At 42.9% G+C, this 17,679-nt stretch overlaps 1 protein-coding gene across 1 annotated transcript; it reads right to left on the bottom strand.

Moving 5' to 3' along the window:
• Positions 1-3,073: 3,073 nt before the first annotated feature.
• Positions 3,074-9,467, bottom strand: LOC127293693 (uncharacterized). The gene is made up of 7 exons (XM_051323333.2): positions 9,019-9,467; positions 6,566-6,700; positions 5,983-6,350; positions 4,453-5,197; positions 4,273-4,369; positions 4,129-4,183; positions 3,074-3,357 (listed from the first exon to the last, which is right to left on the bottom strand). The coding sequence occupies exons 1-7, from the start codon at positions 9,377-9,379 to the stop codon at positions 3,295-3,297; spliced, it is 1,824 nt and encodes a 607-aa protein (XP_051179293.1). The 5' UTR covers positions 9,380-9,467; the 3' UTR covers positions 3,074-3,294.
• Positions 9,468-17,679: the final 8,212 nt, after the last annotated feature.

Here is a 17,679-nt window from a genome sequence, read left to right as displayed (position 1 = left end):
GGCGGAGAGAACGAGGCGCGGGGTGGACGATGGGGGCTGCAGAGGAGACACCGAGAGAGAGGTGATGATGGGGTCTAGCCGTCTAGGGACTATGGACTGACGGAGATGGGTGGATGGATTAGATCTGGGCCGTTTGTTTTCGGTTGACAATCTTGCAGAGAAATCAAACACTTGGGATTTGTTGGATTTGTTTTGTGTTGTGCATGCTAGCTTAGTAGTTTTTGTACGGGGACTATTTTCGATAAAGGGAATATATTAATATCAAAAGATATCAATTATACTCAGCCTCTGCAACAACGCACCACCCTAATGGCACTACAGATGCACACAGCTAACAAAAGGAAAAGAAAACTAAGAAACAAAAGTCCCGCTACAATATCTCGGGTCTAACAACAGCAATACATCCACCGCCAAGACAACACCTGAGACTCTCCAAAAACGACGCCTCCAAGAAGGGAACAGTGCTCTAACACCGTCGTCGCCCGATCAAAGATCTTAGGTTTTCACCCTGAAGATAGACTCCGCTCTCAAAACAATGCCTCCAACAAGGTCATTGCCAGGCACAACCAGTTAAGGCCAGACCTTGGGTTTTCACCCTGAAAGGTAGGACTCTGAACTTCACCTATGTTGTCGCCCCCACTTTCATACCGCTGCTGCCCGGAACACCAAGCAAATCCCTCAACAGCGCGGAGACTTGAACCTCCCTTAGCTAGTCCCCCCCTCCGACCTTCAAGAAATTCTCTTCTTTCGACTTTCATCATGGATCCATAGTCACTTGATATCAACACAGAAAAAGAGCTTCACGCCGCTCCCTCCAGAACCAATCGGTCGGAATAAAAGCATGGGTGCGCACGACCGAATACCACCGATCCAGCAAACTCCAGGCAAAAGTACTGTTACATTCGTCGGTGGAGCCTTCCAGAACTCAACACTCCGGCCAGATCACGAGTCCAGGCCTCCGGTAGGTCCTCCTCTTCACGCAAGAGAGGCCCTAGGACCGCCGCCTTTATTCAGGTCGGACCCCCACGTCGGCGGCCACCCTAGGCTGGCCACTCCAACCCTCCACCGGCGACACCATCGCCGGCTTCCAAGCTCCTCCATCTCGCCGTCGGAACACGGTGATAGATCAATAGATCCACCACCACCAACCGCAGGCCGATCCTCTCCGGCGAAGAAGAGGGTCACCTCCACCGTCGAACCCAAGGCTGCTGCCCCGGGCGTCCTCGTACCGTGGGAGAAACCCAAGATCATCGCCCCTCACCCGCGAGAGGCGGAGGGAAAGGCGATGTCTGCCTCCATCAGCCACCACCGCCGGCATGCCGCCGATGGGAGGCGGGGAGGCCGCAGCCCGCAGCTGGATCGTCCACGGGAGGGCCGCCGCCACCCCTCCATCCTCGTCCAACCGCCGCCGCCCCGGGCGGCGGAAGAGCCGCCGCCGCGTGAGGGACTCCTTGGCCGCCGTTCCCTACGCGTCACGAGGGAAGGCCCCCGCCGCCGCCACGCCCCGAGATCTTTTCCCCGGTGGCGCTGCCGGCGGCGGCGGCGGGAGGGTTGGGAGGCGGGGTGCGGTAGGTTAGGGTTGAGGGTTGGGGCGGGAGGGTTGGGAGGCCGTAGGGTATGAGGACTATGAGTAGTTTAATTTGGACTATAAGTAACTTATGGGCATTTTAAGTTAACTAAACTTTGGTGTGCCGTGGGTAGTTAAATTTGAACCAAATGTCATGTGTCGTCCTCTCCTTGGTTTGGCTCTTCCTCTATGAAAATCATACACCTTTTTCATGGGGTATTCAAGGAAAAAAAAAACTTTGGAGTGCTATGGATGGTTCAAATTGAACTGAACATTGGACTTCTATGGGTAGTCTAACTTAACAAACTTATTCTTACAGATTTTTTATCAAGCATGTGAAGTCTTATACTGTATTTGCTCTCTAAAATGAGTGAATGTTTGGGCTTATTCTCGTTCAAGGAGCCTAGATGTTCATCCATGGTCGAGTTTAAGGGTTTTTTTGCGACTAGTAAGATTACTTTTAAATACTCGACACAAGTGACCGCTTGGTTCTGACTATCAATTACAAACTGCGAGATATTCTCTTTCTCGACTAAAATATAAGCTCTTTGCTTCTTGTTTCCTTCGCGGGGAATACATAAGCTTTTCCCATCCCAAAATGGTGGATGAAAATTGGTAAGGTTGCAAGTGAAATGAACGGCAGGGCCATTTGCTCAGTCTTCCCTTTGTTAGGAATACCTGATGCGTGCTCAAACTCGCAAGTGAAAGTTTGGAAGGCCACGGATGAGGCATAATACAAGCTCCTTTTTCCTTCTTTTTTTTGCCTAAAATGCAAGCTATGTGCTTGTCGTTTCTTTCAGGAGGTATACATAAGGTTATGCCAGGCTCAAACTCATGAGTGGAGATTTAGAAGGTTTATTCTGGGATGAAGTGCAAGTCTGTTTGCTTACTGTTTCCTTCGTGAGCATTACTTAATAAGGATGCATGCTCAAGCTCGTAAATTTGGATGTCTAGGTTGTGCCAGAATGCAACTCTTGACAATTTCTTGCCTAAAATGCAAGTCTTTTGCTTGTCTTTGTGAGCCCAAACTCGTAAGCGAAGATTTGAAGGGCTGGTCAGTTTTTTCGTGACGTGGAAGTCATTTTATTTTATGTGGAGTTCAAGTCAAATGGTCACTTTACACAGAATTAAGTCTTCCAAGTCCTTTAATAGATGATTTTTACAGTTGGAACTAATCATCGGAATGTTCCAAGGGTTTTCATTGTCTGCTGTCCATGTCACATACAGGGTGGAGCGCCCTGACCCCAGGACCTTGGTGTTTTGCTAGCCTAATGCGATTTTCAGCTTTAGGCTTGTGAACAAACAATTTTTTGTATTTTGTTTTCCCCCTCATATTGGAACTGGTCACGCGCCCGAGATATCTGAAGTCGCGCGGGAATCTCATTGCTCAAAGTTATTTCAACTATAAAAGCTGGCATGCCCTTGATGCAGGAATTGGCTTTTCTATTTAACCACAGGACGGGCTTACAAAAACATTCCTATGATAGCAACAACAAAAGGCCAACATTTGGATAGACCAAACATCATCCATTGAATGCCCTTCGAAGTGTTAGTGCACCTCTCATGGAATCACAGATATCAAAATTAGATTAACCATTTTTGTGTAAACAAAATGGTTAGTCCGAAAAGAGGTTTGATGGCCCACAGCTCAAAACACAAGTACATGTCCACGAATGCTGAACTTAGTCAGCAACGGTTGCCAAAAATGAGATCATACCACAGTAGATCTATACCCACAACTGCTCCTTGCGATACTCTCTCACTATGACAGGCACGCTTGTAGGAGGAAGCTGCAATAGAAAGAAGACATTGCCATCAGTTAAATGGGTAAAACAACATAACCACCTTATTTATCATCACTAACCAAACAGAAGTAGCATAAGACACATATCTCTAACTGCAGAAGAAAATAACTTGCTCAAGATATTGAAATATACTAACAGACTTGCAGCTAAATCAATGTGATCTGTAAGGTTTGAGTTCAACGGAGAAATGTGTATAGAAACCAACAAAGGAGGGGGAATGCATTTTTTAAGAGGTCCCAAACAGCAAGAACAAATAAAAAGATGGGAAACAAAAGGTGTGCATGTTTGCAGTTGAATCATGGCTATCCTGAACAAAATTTAATAACACTGATTTTGTATGTCACACAAATAATACAATTGACTTAGTCCAAAGTTCAAATCATGATTGGAAAGGGAGTCTATATGATCCTGTTTCTAACTAGTTTTCAGCTGGTTCTGTAAGATCTGTATCACAAGTAAATCGAGTTTTCATCTTGAACGCTGATTCTGTTGATTAACAGAACAATGTAACAGTAGACGGCTGTTCACAGCTTACGATAATATTTAAATTGATCATTTAATGAATACCATGATTTGCCTAACTTCGAAAACAACAGCCAAAGATACAAACTGTATCCATATTTTCAGTACTAAATATGAGCTTTTGCTATATTGCTAATAGCCGGAATTCAGTAACTACATGACTGTGGAGAACAATAAAATTTACTAGTATACTATATGGCGTGAACTACTATCAGAAGCATAGGAATATCTTACCATCCCATAATCTGTTATGATCATCGACACATAATCAGAAGGGGTTGCATCGTACCTATCAGAAGTGCAAAATTATTTCCATCAAAGGCGATATAATGTATCTAAGAAAATAGTGCTTCAGCTATATGGAATTCAGGAACATACGTAAGATTTAGCAGTTGGAGATTTTCCTTGTCAGTCCAGTTCTTAAGATGGTCCAAATCTGCCCTCCCGGGAACTTTTGAAATGACATCTGGATCACCTGAATAAAAACAACTATGCTATGAGTTCTTATGTATAACCCAGACATACATGTATAATACATAGACAAAAGAATATGCGTACCAAGCTCATTAGCACATATAGAATCAAGTTGCACCCTCTCATGAAATTTGTATGCCTCACAGCAAACCAGAACAGGAATTCCCAATGCGTGTGCAACCATAGCCACAGATGCTGTCCCCACTCGGGAATAAACTGTCCCATTAGATAATATTGAGGATGCACCCAAAAAGACTCTTGTAACTTCGTGCATGATGTATGAGACTGCGTTTATATGAGTGTATGTGCAGTTGATGCCCTTCGCCACTAATCTACGGAGTAAACCTTGTCCCTCAAGCTTGGGACGAGAATCCACCACTATAACACGGAACTTCCTGCCAAGTTCATGAGCATGATCCAAAATCATTTCAACAACTGATGACGACCCATATGTCAGCAAGACATCACCGTCTCTGACTTTTGTGATGGCATGACTGACAATAACCTGATCAGCAACAACTATCTTTTCATTTATAAAACGATCAATATCAGACTGAAGACTGGCTTTGGCTTCTGACTCTGACAATGTAAGTGGTAGCTTGGCAATCCTATTCTTCAAGAACCTAATAGCATTTCCCATACTAATTGAGAGTGGCCTGCACTCGATAAAGAATGAAACATAACTACTGATTTTTGCAGTAAGATCTCTGCTGAGAGTTTTGTTTGGCGGCGTAGAGTAATCTTTTATTGCCTCTCTGAATGAAAGAAGCATTGCTATGCAACGACCATTGCCACCAGATACCTCACCAGATAAGTATTGGAGCCCAACCTGAAATATGGCAAACAACAGATAAGTCATTTATCCTTAACAAAAATTAACAATATTTACCTATCTAATTCTTATTTAGCTCAGTTTACTTCTCAAAAACAGCCAAAGATCAAAGAATTCTGTCAAAACCAAATTGCCTTGCCCCTTGGTAAATTAGAGGACCACTTATCACCCTGTAAGGACTTAGCAAAACCATTTCCAACACACTAGCTCACATCATCATATGATACGTATGAAGTTGCAGTTGGTGGCTGTAAAATGCTTTGGTGATCTCTCAAAAAGAAATCATAGAATTAGACAATATATAAAAGGTATAAACATGGGTTATTTCGTTCATGGACAAAAATAGCTAATAGTGGCTAATATCAGCGAATGACTGGATAACTCCAAAATCCACTGGTGGTTCGTAGAGCATGGTACTTCGACATTTGTATTAACAGAACCAGCAAAGGAACAAAGGATTGTTTCATAAACACTACCATCTCGTGTTTATCGTACATATATAAATTCAGCACTCTGAATAAATCTAGATCACAACATAGCTGCAGGTTATTGTATATATGTGTCACAAAACTGTCAATAGTTCTATTTGCATGATAAATGAGATGAACTTCCACGTCCTTTATTTTCCTACACCTTCATCCAACACCTAAACATGTGAAGAGTTAATGTGGGGTGACCAACAAATCATCATCGAATGATCATACTTGAGATAAGGGAATGATAGCTTTCACAGAAAGACAATCAGACAACAATTCTGGGTAGATTGAACGCATAGCAATTACCTTGTACACAGAAGGATGTATTGGTTCAAGTTGAAAGAATTTTGACTCAAGGTCAGGAAGTTGAGTGCCATGCACATACTGTGGCAGATGCCTAAATAGTTCAACTCTGTTTCGAGCCTCCGATTGGTTGACAATTGCACGTTTTTTCGCTTTCTCCACCCGATGCACATCATCAAACTGCATTCGGGGATGAGGAGCATCTTTCTTTCTATCTCTCTCTGGTAGACGTTCAGTAACCTTCTTCTCAGAAGCAACTGTACTCGCAGCAGGGGGGACATCTTTCTTCTGAGAAGCTTTAGCTGACTTGGCTTGCTTGGACACTGCAGGATTTGCCCCAGAAGGAGCACCTGTAGACTTTCCCGATAAACCTACAGTTCAAATTAATGATCGTCATGCTCGGAAGTTGTAGCAACATTATACATGTTGCAAGATCATTGCAAGTAAGTGTGAATCCATTACAAGCAGACCTCTAAAAACAAATTTGATAAACCTATTTGGAAGTCAAGATTTAACTATTAAAGCACCTCATCTGTCCAAGGCCCCAGAAAAATAACAACAGTGGAAAAGGGCAAGAAGATATTACCTGCCTCCTTCGCAGCAGCTTTAGCAGCACGCTGAGCCTCCTGAATAGCACGCCTCTCTGCTTTTGAAGGTTTTTGCTTTTGCGAGACGGGAGCCCCTTCGTTCTGTGTATCAGCCAAATCTCCCTTGTTTGTTTCTATAAAAAATGAATAGCAAACTATGAAATTACAAATAATTACTTTAACATAAGACAAAACAAGCATATGAAATGAACACATTAAGGGCATTATATCCAACCTAATTTTCCTTTCAGCGAGCAAGTAAATGTAAAAAAAAGTGGTGTTGCAAGTTCCTCTTGACTAAGAGCTAAGTAACCAGAATGATGAAGAGAAAAACAACGTTGTCTATTTAAATTTCTTGTGACAGTAGTGGCCAGGTAAATGATAGAAGCAAGCTTGAGAAGCAGCAAATATTTAAACCACTTGATGCACCATTAAGAAGTGACAGCCTTACCCGGGAAAAAAAGTGAAGACCTAACACCACATTCATGAATAAAGTAAACTCAACTTTGCTAGTCCTACAAGTAGCTCACAACTGGACACCATTTACTTGTAACCTGACATCTTAAACCCACAGGCACGCACGACCGCAACAAGCTAATATTCTCTTAAGTCTAACAGAAAGTAGAGGCTTCACAGTTGCAAAACTTGTGGCTATGAAGTATCACAGGACCACCAAAAGTAATAATGCATACGGCCAATGGCTTAATCCAAATAATGAAAACACAAAGTCTGATTATATTATAATTTATATAGAAACCTTCCATGTGAGGTTTCCTGCCATATATTCTTCACCCAAATAAAAACCTCCTATTCATATTGAAATTTGAGTCCAACAAGAAATAACTTTGTTCCAATTTGATAAGCATCAACGCAATAGCCTCTGTTCCAATGTGACAAGCACCAACGCAATAGTAATAGTCCTACCTCGAGGGATGTCATTTCATACAAAATCAATTTCCTTAACAGGGTTATGTTTTAAAGACTACAATAATAGTGAATGTTAATAGCAATTCATTAAACATATGCAATATCTTTAAAGTTATGTCAGTTATCAAGATCATTTACAAAACTATCTTTAAAATAACAATAAACTATTTTAACACTAGTAGCAGTTTAGCAAACATATGCACACTTTGCACAATAGAGAAAGATACATGGTAGTCATGCGATGTGCCGATGTCATTGAATGTTCTTTCACTTACATCATTAAATGCAAGTGATACGGTCATGCACTTCCATAGTAAGAAAATCAGTAGTGGCTAGTTCATACTTTTCACGAAATTTTAAAAACTTTACATACTTACAACACCTTGGCTGAATGTTAAAATCCATGTAAGAAGTGCTGACCATACAAATAGTTTCTATTTCAACTATGAAAAATGTACAATCCAACATAACTGAATTTAAATGCGTGATAAAACTACAGAAATGTAACTACTTCTTTTGCAGGGAGAAATGCAACTACTTAAATGCAGGGGCGAAGCTAGAAAATCAGATCATTGGGTTCACCACACGGTATAGAACAATAAATGGGTTCAAACATGTAATTTGGAGCAAATTAATATAGAAATTATAAAGAAGATAAGCACCATTTTGTTGGGTTCAGCTGAACCCAATACTTATGTGGTGGCTCCGCCACTGCTTAAATGCCATAGAGATACTACAAATGAGTTTGCATAAAAGAACACCAGTACAATACTGTGCATATTGTTACCCTCTTACTGCTTACCACGATTTGAAGTTTAAGCGCTGGGCGGGGTAAAGAAAAGCTGATTGAAAGTTGGTGTAGTCAGGCCCATAAAGTAAAACAGTAGTACCTAATTAAGCTACACACATACAAAACCTTGCAGCTTTGCTTGGCCTCTAAGATGTTTCATTGGTTTGTAGGGAACTTATCTAATTTCAGTGGCTTAGCAATGTAGTGTAAATTAAGTTGAGCACTTATAAAGCATTTAAAACTAAACTGTTAAGTATTTAGAAATTATATGAACATATCGATCAACATGCCAGGTTATATTTCTAGCCTTGCTTTCCAGGCTATGCGTTTGGAATCCTTAATAAATCCTAGCTTTTGGTGACAGGGCAGTCTGGTTGGGGAGGGCTAGGAAATGATCATCTGAAGAGGACTCACGACTACCGACTAGGCTGAGATAAGTGTGGCTTAGCTAAACTGAGCTGGTTTCCTCATCTAGTCTATCACTTAGCATAGCTAAACAACCAAAGGTGACATATGCTGCAACGCTTAGCCATGGGAATCTCCCATCCAGAGAACTGGAACATCACAATTATTGACGTGCAATCTCCCCCAACGGTTACAACATATATATACCACCATCCAAAATTCCAAATCCGCAGAAAAGTTTGATTCCAGGACCTACTTCATAGCATTGGCAACTGAACCAATTGACGAGGCTGTGGGTAAAATTACAGCAATCGGGGAGGGGCAGCATACCTAGCTCCCCAGCGGAAGGGGCCATGGACCTCAAGTCATCCTCGCCGAGCTCGGACGCGGCATCGAAGCGCATGGAGGAAGGCTGAGGCGCCGAGGAGGCGAGGATGGCCTCGGACGCCGGGGGGGAGGGGGAGCCTGGGGAGAGGTGGTCGGCGTGGCGCGGGGGCGGGATCATGACGGGGGAGAGGGAGCCCGGGGAGAGGTCGGACGCCGGCGGCGATCCGGCGGCCGGGCCCGGCTGCAACGCGGCGACAGCGGGCAGCTCGGATGGGCCCGAAACGTCGGGGGTGACGAATCCCACCTGGCGGATCTTGGGCTCGACGCCGCCCGAGGTCGAGCGCGGCGGACGGCGGAGATCCATGGCCGTCGCCGGAGTGGGCGCGAGGGTTTGGGGTTTGGACACGACGCACGAGACGAGACGAGAAGGGTAGGAATCTGTCTGTCCGGCCCTAGGCAGCGGTGGTGGTGGTCTGGTGGACCTGGATGAGCCTTGGGCGTTCGGTGGACGCGGTCTATGAAGGTTAGGCCCATTTTGTATGGGCCGTCCTGGATGGAAACAGGCCCGACTACAGATGGAATATCATTTTTGTTAGGCCTATGCGCAAGGTCCACGAGTTCTTCAAAAAGCAAATCCTATACACCGACCAGGTCGGTGTGTACGACATACCGCACACCCCTGGTCGGGTATAGGACCCGACCCATTTCGGCCTTTTTCTTCTTTTTCCTATTTTTTTCTCTTTCTTTTTGTTTTTTTCCTGTTTTTTGTTTCATTTTTCCTTTTCCTTTTTTTTCAAATTCGTAAAAAAATTAAATTGAAAAAATGTTCAATTTTGAAAACTGTTCAAACTTTAAAATTGTTTAAAACTAAAAAATGTTCAAATCTAAAAAATGTTCAAAGTTAAAAAATTATTCGTATTCAAAAAATGTTCATGTTCGAAAATTATTCATATTCGAAAAATATTTGAATTTAAAATATGTTCATGTTCGAAAAATGTTCAAATTTTAAAGAAAATTAAAAAATGTTCAAATTTTAAAAATGTTTAAATCATGGAAATAGTTTTTGAAAAATTTATTTTTTGATTTTTTTTAAAAAAAGTCATAAAATTTTAAACAATCGGATTTTAAAAAAGTCATAAAATTTTAAACATTCGGATTTAAGAATATTTTTTGTTTTTTTTAAAATGAAAATATGTAACATAAAATAAAAGGAGAATAAAAAATAAAAAAACAAACTTAATAGGCTATCTGCCATGAAAGACTGGGAGCAAGTCACCACGGGGCGCGACTACACATCGCCCGTTAGCTTGCGTTTGTAGGTATGGCTTGAAAGGCATAGTTACACGCATTCCTTTCCAAATTTGAAAAAATATTAAATGTAAATATTGTTTAAATTTTCAAAATGTTCAAATTTCCAAAAATGTTCTGATTTAAAAAATATTTAAATTTGAAAATTGTTCAAATTCTTCAAAATTGAAAAATACTTCAACTTAAAATTGTTCAAATTGAAAATTATTTAGATTTGAAAAATATTTAAACTAAAAAATTGTTCAATTTTGAAAATTGTTAAAATTATTAAAATAAAAAATTGAAAACGTTTTGAAAATATTCAAATTAGAACTATTCACTTTAAAAATTTCAAAGTATTCAGATTTTGATATATTTCAATTTTCAAAAATGTTCAAATTGTAAAAAAAAACATAAAAAAAGAAAATCGTTACTTGAGGTTGTTGGGCTGGGCCCAGCGAGCACCCTCTGGCTTGCGCGGGGTGTGTGGTGCCGTACGGTCAGCGCACTAGTCAGTATACAGGATGGCCCCCACGGACCTGGTCGGCAGCGCGGGTGTTGCACACCCGCTCGGGCGTGCTAGTTGGGCCGCGACCGAGGAATCAGGTAGTATCTTCATTTTAAAAAAAATTAGTTGTTTCTTTTCTGTTCTATAAAATCTGATTTTTAAAAAAATTGATCATTTTCTCAAGATATGAACATTTGTTAGATCTGAACATTTTTTGAACTTGAATATTTCTAAAAGTTTAGCATTTTTGAATTTGAATATTTTTAAAATTTGAACATATTTTCAAATCTGAACATTTTCTAAATCTTAACCTTTTTAAAATTTTAAAAGATTGCAAATCTAGATATTTTCAAAATTTAAACATTTTAAAAATTCGAATAAATTTTCAATTTTTTTTTGAAATTTGATTTTTTAAAAAATTGAACATTTTAAAATTTAAACAATTTTCAAATCTAGAAAGTCGGTCAAAAAAGGAAACCAAACCAGGAACCCGAAAAAAAGGAAAAATCGAACTGGAAAACCGAACTATTGAAGGTAAAACCGAAAATGGGCTGGACCCAAACCCGACTAGGGGGTTTGCGGTGCCGAGTAGGCACGTGATTAGTATATAGGAATCTCCTTCCCTGCTTGAGTGCACCATGCCAAGATCACTCATTGATGAAGAGGTGTCTAAAAAAAACTCATTGATGAAGAGGTAACATAGCATATTAGCATCAACCAATGCGGAAACGCCAAAGTTTGGATTTTCTTCTTCTTCGAGTCTTTGTCTCATGAGAAGCTCACCATGTCAATTGTCACTTTATGGACAATATGGAGCGCGAGGTGGAAGGCAATTCGCAAAGAAAATTGTCAGAGTCTCTTGATTGTCTTTCGTTTAATAACAAATAATCTTGATGAAGTGAAACTTGCACATATGAACAAAGTACACCGGCCAATTTCCCCCTGCTACGGTCCAGCTTGCCATCGGGATTGCACCACAGATCAACAAAGTTAAATTAAATGTAGATGCCGTAGTTTTAGAACAAGGTACTAGGGGAATTGTAGCAACAATCTTCCGATATGAATACGTGGCGACCCATAGGTTTTAGGGACCCTAAGGCGACCCGACACCAAGATCCCCTTGTTCACAGTGGCGGAAATTTCCTAGGGTAGGGGGTCATGGCCCCCTACTCCATATTTTTTTTTAAAAAATATCTATTTCTATTTTTTTTAAATATTACTCAAGTTTAACCATGATTGATGTTCCTAGGCCCCTTGAAAATCTCTGTGAAGGTCGTGAAGGACTTTCTCTGGTAGCTGATCTAGATATTCAACGTCTTCTGCTGGCGTCTGATTGCTTGGAAGTCTTCAAAGCTATTCTGTTTTGAATGAGATCGGCCAACGGAATGTCTTTTTTTTTTTACTTCAGTTTCATTTACGCATGATAAGATAACTTTCAATGTCCATGCTCATATTCCAGCTCGTAGTTTTATTTCATTAGATCATGGCCGCCAAATATGGCTCCTAAATCCCCGATACTTCTATTGTACAAATGTTGATTGAGTAATAAAGGAGCCATTATCCCTCAAAAAAATTGATTTCCAAATACGCCTAATATTTTTTTGAGAAACACAGTATAAACGCAGGCGCTCACATACACGCGTATACACTCACCCCTATAAACGCACACACGCACACCCTACCCCTATGAGCACCTCCGGAAGACTGAGCCGGCGAATTGGATCTTGAAATTGACAAAGTCACCACAGGCTCCTCGCTGTCGACGGGAACACCGCCTCCCACTGAATGAATATTCCGCCTTTTATGAGACACACAGATGTCAACCCTGGGGTTTGAACTCTGGTGGGCTGGGGGTACAACCACCCACCTAACCACCCAACCTCAGGTTGGTTCTCAAATGCGCCTAATATTATTTGTACTCCAATGCACATTATGATTGAACGAAGCCCTTGTGTTTTCCCTTTAAAATCCTAATAATTCTATAAAAATCCACTAATTAAAAAGATCTAATCTAACAAATCCACTCACAAATATCTAATTCTAAAAAAATTTAATCCAAAAAAACTAGAGCTGAACTTTCTTCGCGCTAAAATTCCATGGTTTTGCAACTATTCTTTGTGAAACATGCAGATACGTTTTATTTTCTACGTGTTGCACTTTTAATCTACATCATTGTTATAGATATCGTTAATTAGTAGCAGTCGATTATTTGTCATGTTGCTATGTTCGAGCCAAACTAATGAGACGATTGCCAAAATCTTTCGACCTTTATCTCATTAGTCACTAGTTGCTCACTACATAGATGTTGAAGTATATACTTTATAGTATGCAAGTATATTCAATTGATTCTTTCACATGTATATTTGATTGTAAAACCAGAAAATTCTCTGCAATTTCAATCTAAGTTTCTACATGATGTTTTAAATGTCCAACTGGGTTCATCTAAATTTTGTTTGTCAAATTTTCATTTGACTAATTGGTTTCGAACCCCTTAGATCGGGTGCTTAGATACTTTGATGGCTTTAGCAGATACATAGATGGGTCCTTAGAAAAATAGGCCAATCTTTATTTAAATAGGTACTTATTTATACTTTGTAGATTCTAAAGTACACACCTCTTCTATAAAAATAAACATTGTGCTTAAAAAACTTGGTTTATTTCCGTAAATATCTCTCTGAGCAACTTGGTTTATTTTCTTTCAAACAAGGTCATTGATGCGAAAAAAAACTTTTATTGAGGATCGTAGCTAGTATTGGTGTGTTGTTTGGGTCCACGCTAGTCTCTCTTTGTAAAACACAATACAAACGCAAATGCTCACAAATACATACATATACTATAATTACATAGTGTTGTCGGTATGCACTATTCAACTGACAAGCCCTGCCTCGACCTTTTTTTTAGAGGAAATGCATGCTGCGATTATATTAAGGCATCGTCTGATACAATTGTCTCCCTAATAAAAGCCGGTGGATCACCAAGCCAAGTCCTACACACTTTATTATCGCAGCCTTCTTTAGCTAAACCATGAGCTGCTCTATTAGCAGATCGATGAACCGCTTGCACTGAAGCATCACCAAATTAAAGCTTCGAAGAAGCTCCTTCAACTCCTCCACAAGCGGACCATAAGAGGATCGGTTCATCTCCTCCTTCAGCAATTTGACCCTTACCCCTGTACTATCCGTCTCCAACAGCACCCGGGAAACCTGTAGATCCTTAGCCAAGATTAGTCCCCGGCGAGGCGGCCGGCGACACGCCAACAGTTCCGCACCTTTGGCATCTGCAATATGGGTGAAAAATGGTGTAGAGACATATCGAGTTATCGACCTATCGGACGCAGTATGCGTGCAGGCATGGCGTAGAGCGGTTCGCGGGCACATACATGTGAACAGAACAGCACGTACAGTCGTACACTCGTGGCCCATGCACACACTCGCTAGCTAGACCGGCTCTCCATGCATTATGCACGTACCCACACCATGAACGTTAGCTCCCACATCTCTTAATTTTGCCCATCCTCGCCATCATGTATTTGCTGCCTATTGTCCATGGACCCAACTGTAAATAGGTCTGGACATGTGCATCCTATGTTGCTCAATTGGCCCCCACACACTATATGTCTTAGCTAGCTAGTACTACCTCCATTAAAAATAAATGTCTTAATTTTATCTAAATACGGATGTGTCTACAACGGATGTATCAACACATATTTTAGTTGTAGTTACCTCCGTATTCTAAAAAGTTGAGACATTAATTTTTGTACAGAGAGTAGCTAGTACCAGCTAGTTTGTAGATGTTCAAATGAATTGTGTTTAAACTACTTTGCTATAGCATAGCTCATCTTCTCTCATGAATATTAGATAGATTGATATAAAACGTCAACTTAAAGTTGTTGCACTGTTTTGGTTTTTTTTTTTTTGCGAAACACAGTACAATCAAAGACGCTCATACATACGCGCACACACTCACCTCTATGAACGCACACACGCACACCCTACCCCTATGAGCACCTCCAAGAGACTGCGTTGAAGAACTGATCCGGCGGGTCTTGAGATTGACGAAGTCACCACAGGCGCCTCGCTGTCGACGGGAACGTCGCCTCCCACTGAAGAATATTCCGCCTTTATGAGACACCAAAGTGTCAAATCTGAGATTTGAACTCTGGTGGGCTGGGGATGCCACTGCCCTCCTAACCATCCAACCACAGGTTGGTTCTCTCACTGTTTTGGGTTCTACACCTTACCTTCGAAATGTTTCTGGTTGGTCTTCTAGATAAAATCACCACGCACAAAAGATCAGTCTGCTGCAATTCATTTTGTTTAGTTAGATTTGGCCCCCAGTGTGTAGTAATTCCGGTCAGTAGGTAGCTAAGCTAGTGCATCGACTTGATATGACTGCAGCAGTGCATGCAACTTGCGAGATCACCGAGTTGGACTTTATGTAAGAGCATTATTAGCAGAACTCTTAAACTGGTCAAATCCTCGAAATAACTACTTTTTTAAGGTCTAGGCAGAAAATTGCAGCCAAACAGAGCCCTCAAACTTTTAAGCCCTTAAAAAAATTTGAAGACCCAACCCTCATTTTTCATCCCAACCTGTACAAATCCAGGTTGAGGGGCTAATTACCTAGGCCCCTTCATCTGGTCAACGCGCATCGCGGGAGTGAAATATCCCTCCAACCGCTCCTCCTTCTGGCCCCCCCCCCCCCCCCGCGCCGCCGCCGGCCCGATTCCGCCGACGCCCGCCCAATCCCGCCTCGCCGCCGACCCCCGCCGCCCCGCTGCGCTGCGCCCGAGCCGAATCGGTCGCCGCCCCGCCCCGCCTCCGCCTACGCCTGCGGTCGAGATGCCGCCTTGCCGCGCCTTGCCGCGCTCTTCCACCGGCTACCACGGCGTGCAGCTCCGCCCCTCCGGCCGGTGGGACGCCGAGATCACGCGCGGCGGCAAGAGGTTTTGGCTCGGGACTTTCGAGTCGGCAGAACTCGCCGCCCACGCGTACGATGTCATGGTGTGGCGCTACAACGACACCGCCGGGCTGCGGAACTTCTTCGACGTCGACAACCTCGCGGCGGCGGAGTTCGTGGCGCCGACGTTCAACATAGTTACCCGTGCCAAGGAGCGCGCCATTCTCCAGGAGTACATGCGGATGTCCATCCGCAACCGCGATGAGGCGGACATGGCTACCTTCTGTGCGGCGCATCCACATCACGTCGCAGAGGAGCTCGAGTTCTACGCGGAACTGGCGGTGCAGCGAGCTGCGGCGGCCGCCGCTCGTCCGTCTTCATCCTCCGCGCCGCCTCCCACTATCGTAGTCGACGATAGCTCTGACGACGACGATTTCGATTGGATCGACAAGATGGTCGCGGAGCTGGAGGCGGAGGAAGCCACCAAGAAGGCTGCGGAGGACCCCGATTGGTGTGACAAGATGGTCGCGGAGCTGGAGGCGAAGGATGCCGCGGAGGAAGCCGCCAAGAAGGCCACGGAGGATGGCGATAGCTCCGATTTCGATGAGGACTTCTAGGATAAATCCTAGATTTCGACGATCCGATGAACTATCTACCTAGTGTCAGTGTTAGTGTCTACCGATGAACTATCTACCTAGTGTCAGTGTCAGTGTCTACCGATGAACTATCATGTTTAAATGTTTCTCAAATTTTAAATGTTGTGAGGGTTTGAAGGCCGGGGCGCAGAGCAGTGCCCTCAAACCAACCCTCAAAACAGAATGAGGGCACTGCTCTACGCCGGCTGTTTTGGGTCTTCAAAATCACCAATTCTCGATCCTCAAACTGCTTTTGAGGGTTACAGGTTTGAGGGCACTGCTAGTGATGCTCTAACGTCATGGTGGCCAGCTACATATGGATACCGTGAGAGACATGTATGTGCCCATTACCTTGCCAGTGTGTGGTTCCCAGACTGCATTCACTACGGGAAAAACTACAGTTGCCGTGCATTGCATCTTTGCCGTGTGTTTCCGCACGGCAAAGATTTCTTTGCCGTGCGCACGTAGAAAAACGCACGGCAAAGATTTTGGCCACGGCAAACACAGACACGAGCGCACGGTAAAGATTTGATTCACGGCAACGACGGAAGAGAGCGCACGGCAAAGAAAGTTGCACGGCAAAGGACCAACATAGCGCACAGCAAAGATAGGCTACACGGCAAAGACGCTAGCACACGGCAAAGCACAAAAGGCATCGCCGTGCACGCCTTTGCCTAGTGTTTTTAACAAACACATGGCAAAGCAAGCCTTTGCCTAGTGTAAGCGCACGGCAAAGATGTAAAAACTGGATTTCTTCTCAGCTCAAAAGGTGTGGCGTGGTATAGTTATCAACAAACGAACGCTTAGCTCACTGGCAAGGTTGCACGCTTTCTCTACTCTTCGTCCTAGGTTCGAATCCCAGACCGATCAGTTTGGAGCTTTTTTTAGATAAACCATATTTAGCACACGGCAAAGAAGCATCTTTGCCGTGCAACATTGGCGAGGCGCACGGCAAAGAAGCCTTTGCCGTCGATTGCTTTACCGTGCGGTCTTTGCCGTGCGGCAACGCACGGCAAAGCCTTTGCCGTGCATATAAGGCCCTTTGCCGTGCAAATAGTTGCACGGCAAAGAAAGTTTTTCCCGTAGTGATTTCAGATTTTTTGTGGGCTGACTGTAATTCCATTACAGAGGAATAAAATCTCGATATTTCCCCCGCAAAAAAAAAGTACACGGATCCATCAAGTTTCACGTCTCCTAGTCCAGGCCTGAGCAATGTCGCCTTGAATGAAGTGGAAGCACATGGATTGGAGTAAAAGGGTATCTCCACGGCCCCTTTCGGTCCACGCGCACATTAGGATAGGAAAATAAAGCCCAGCCTAACAGCCTGATGGAGAC

The sequence above is a fragment of the Lolium perenne genome, chromosome 4, assembly GCF_019359855.2.
Source record: "Lolium perenne isolate Kyuss_39 chromosome 4, Kyuss_2.0, whole genome shotgun sequence".
Lineage (NCBI taxonomy): Eukaryota > Viridiplantae > Streptophyta > Magnoliopsida > Poales > Poaceae > Lolium > Lolium perenne.
This window is presented reverse-complemented; position numbering and strand designations above follow the sequence as displayed.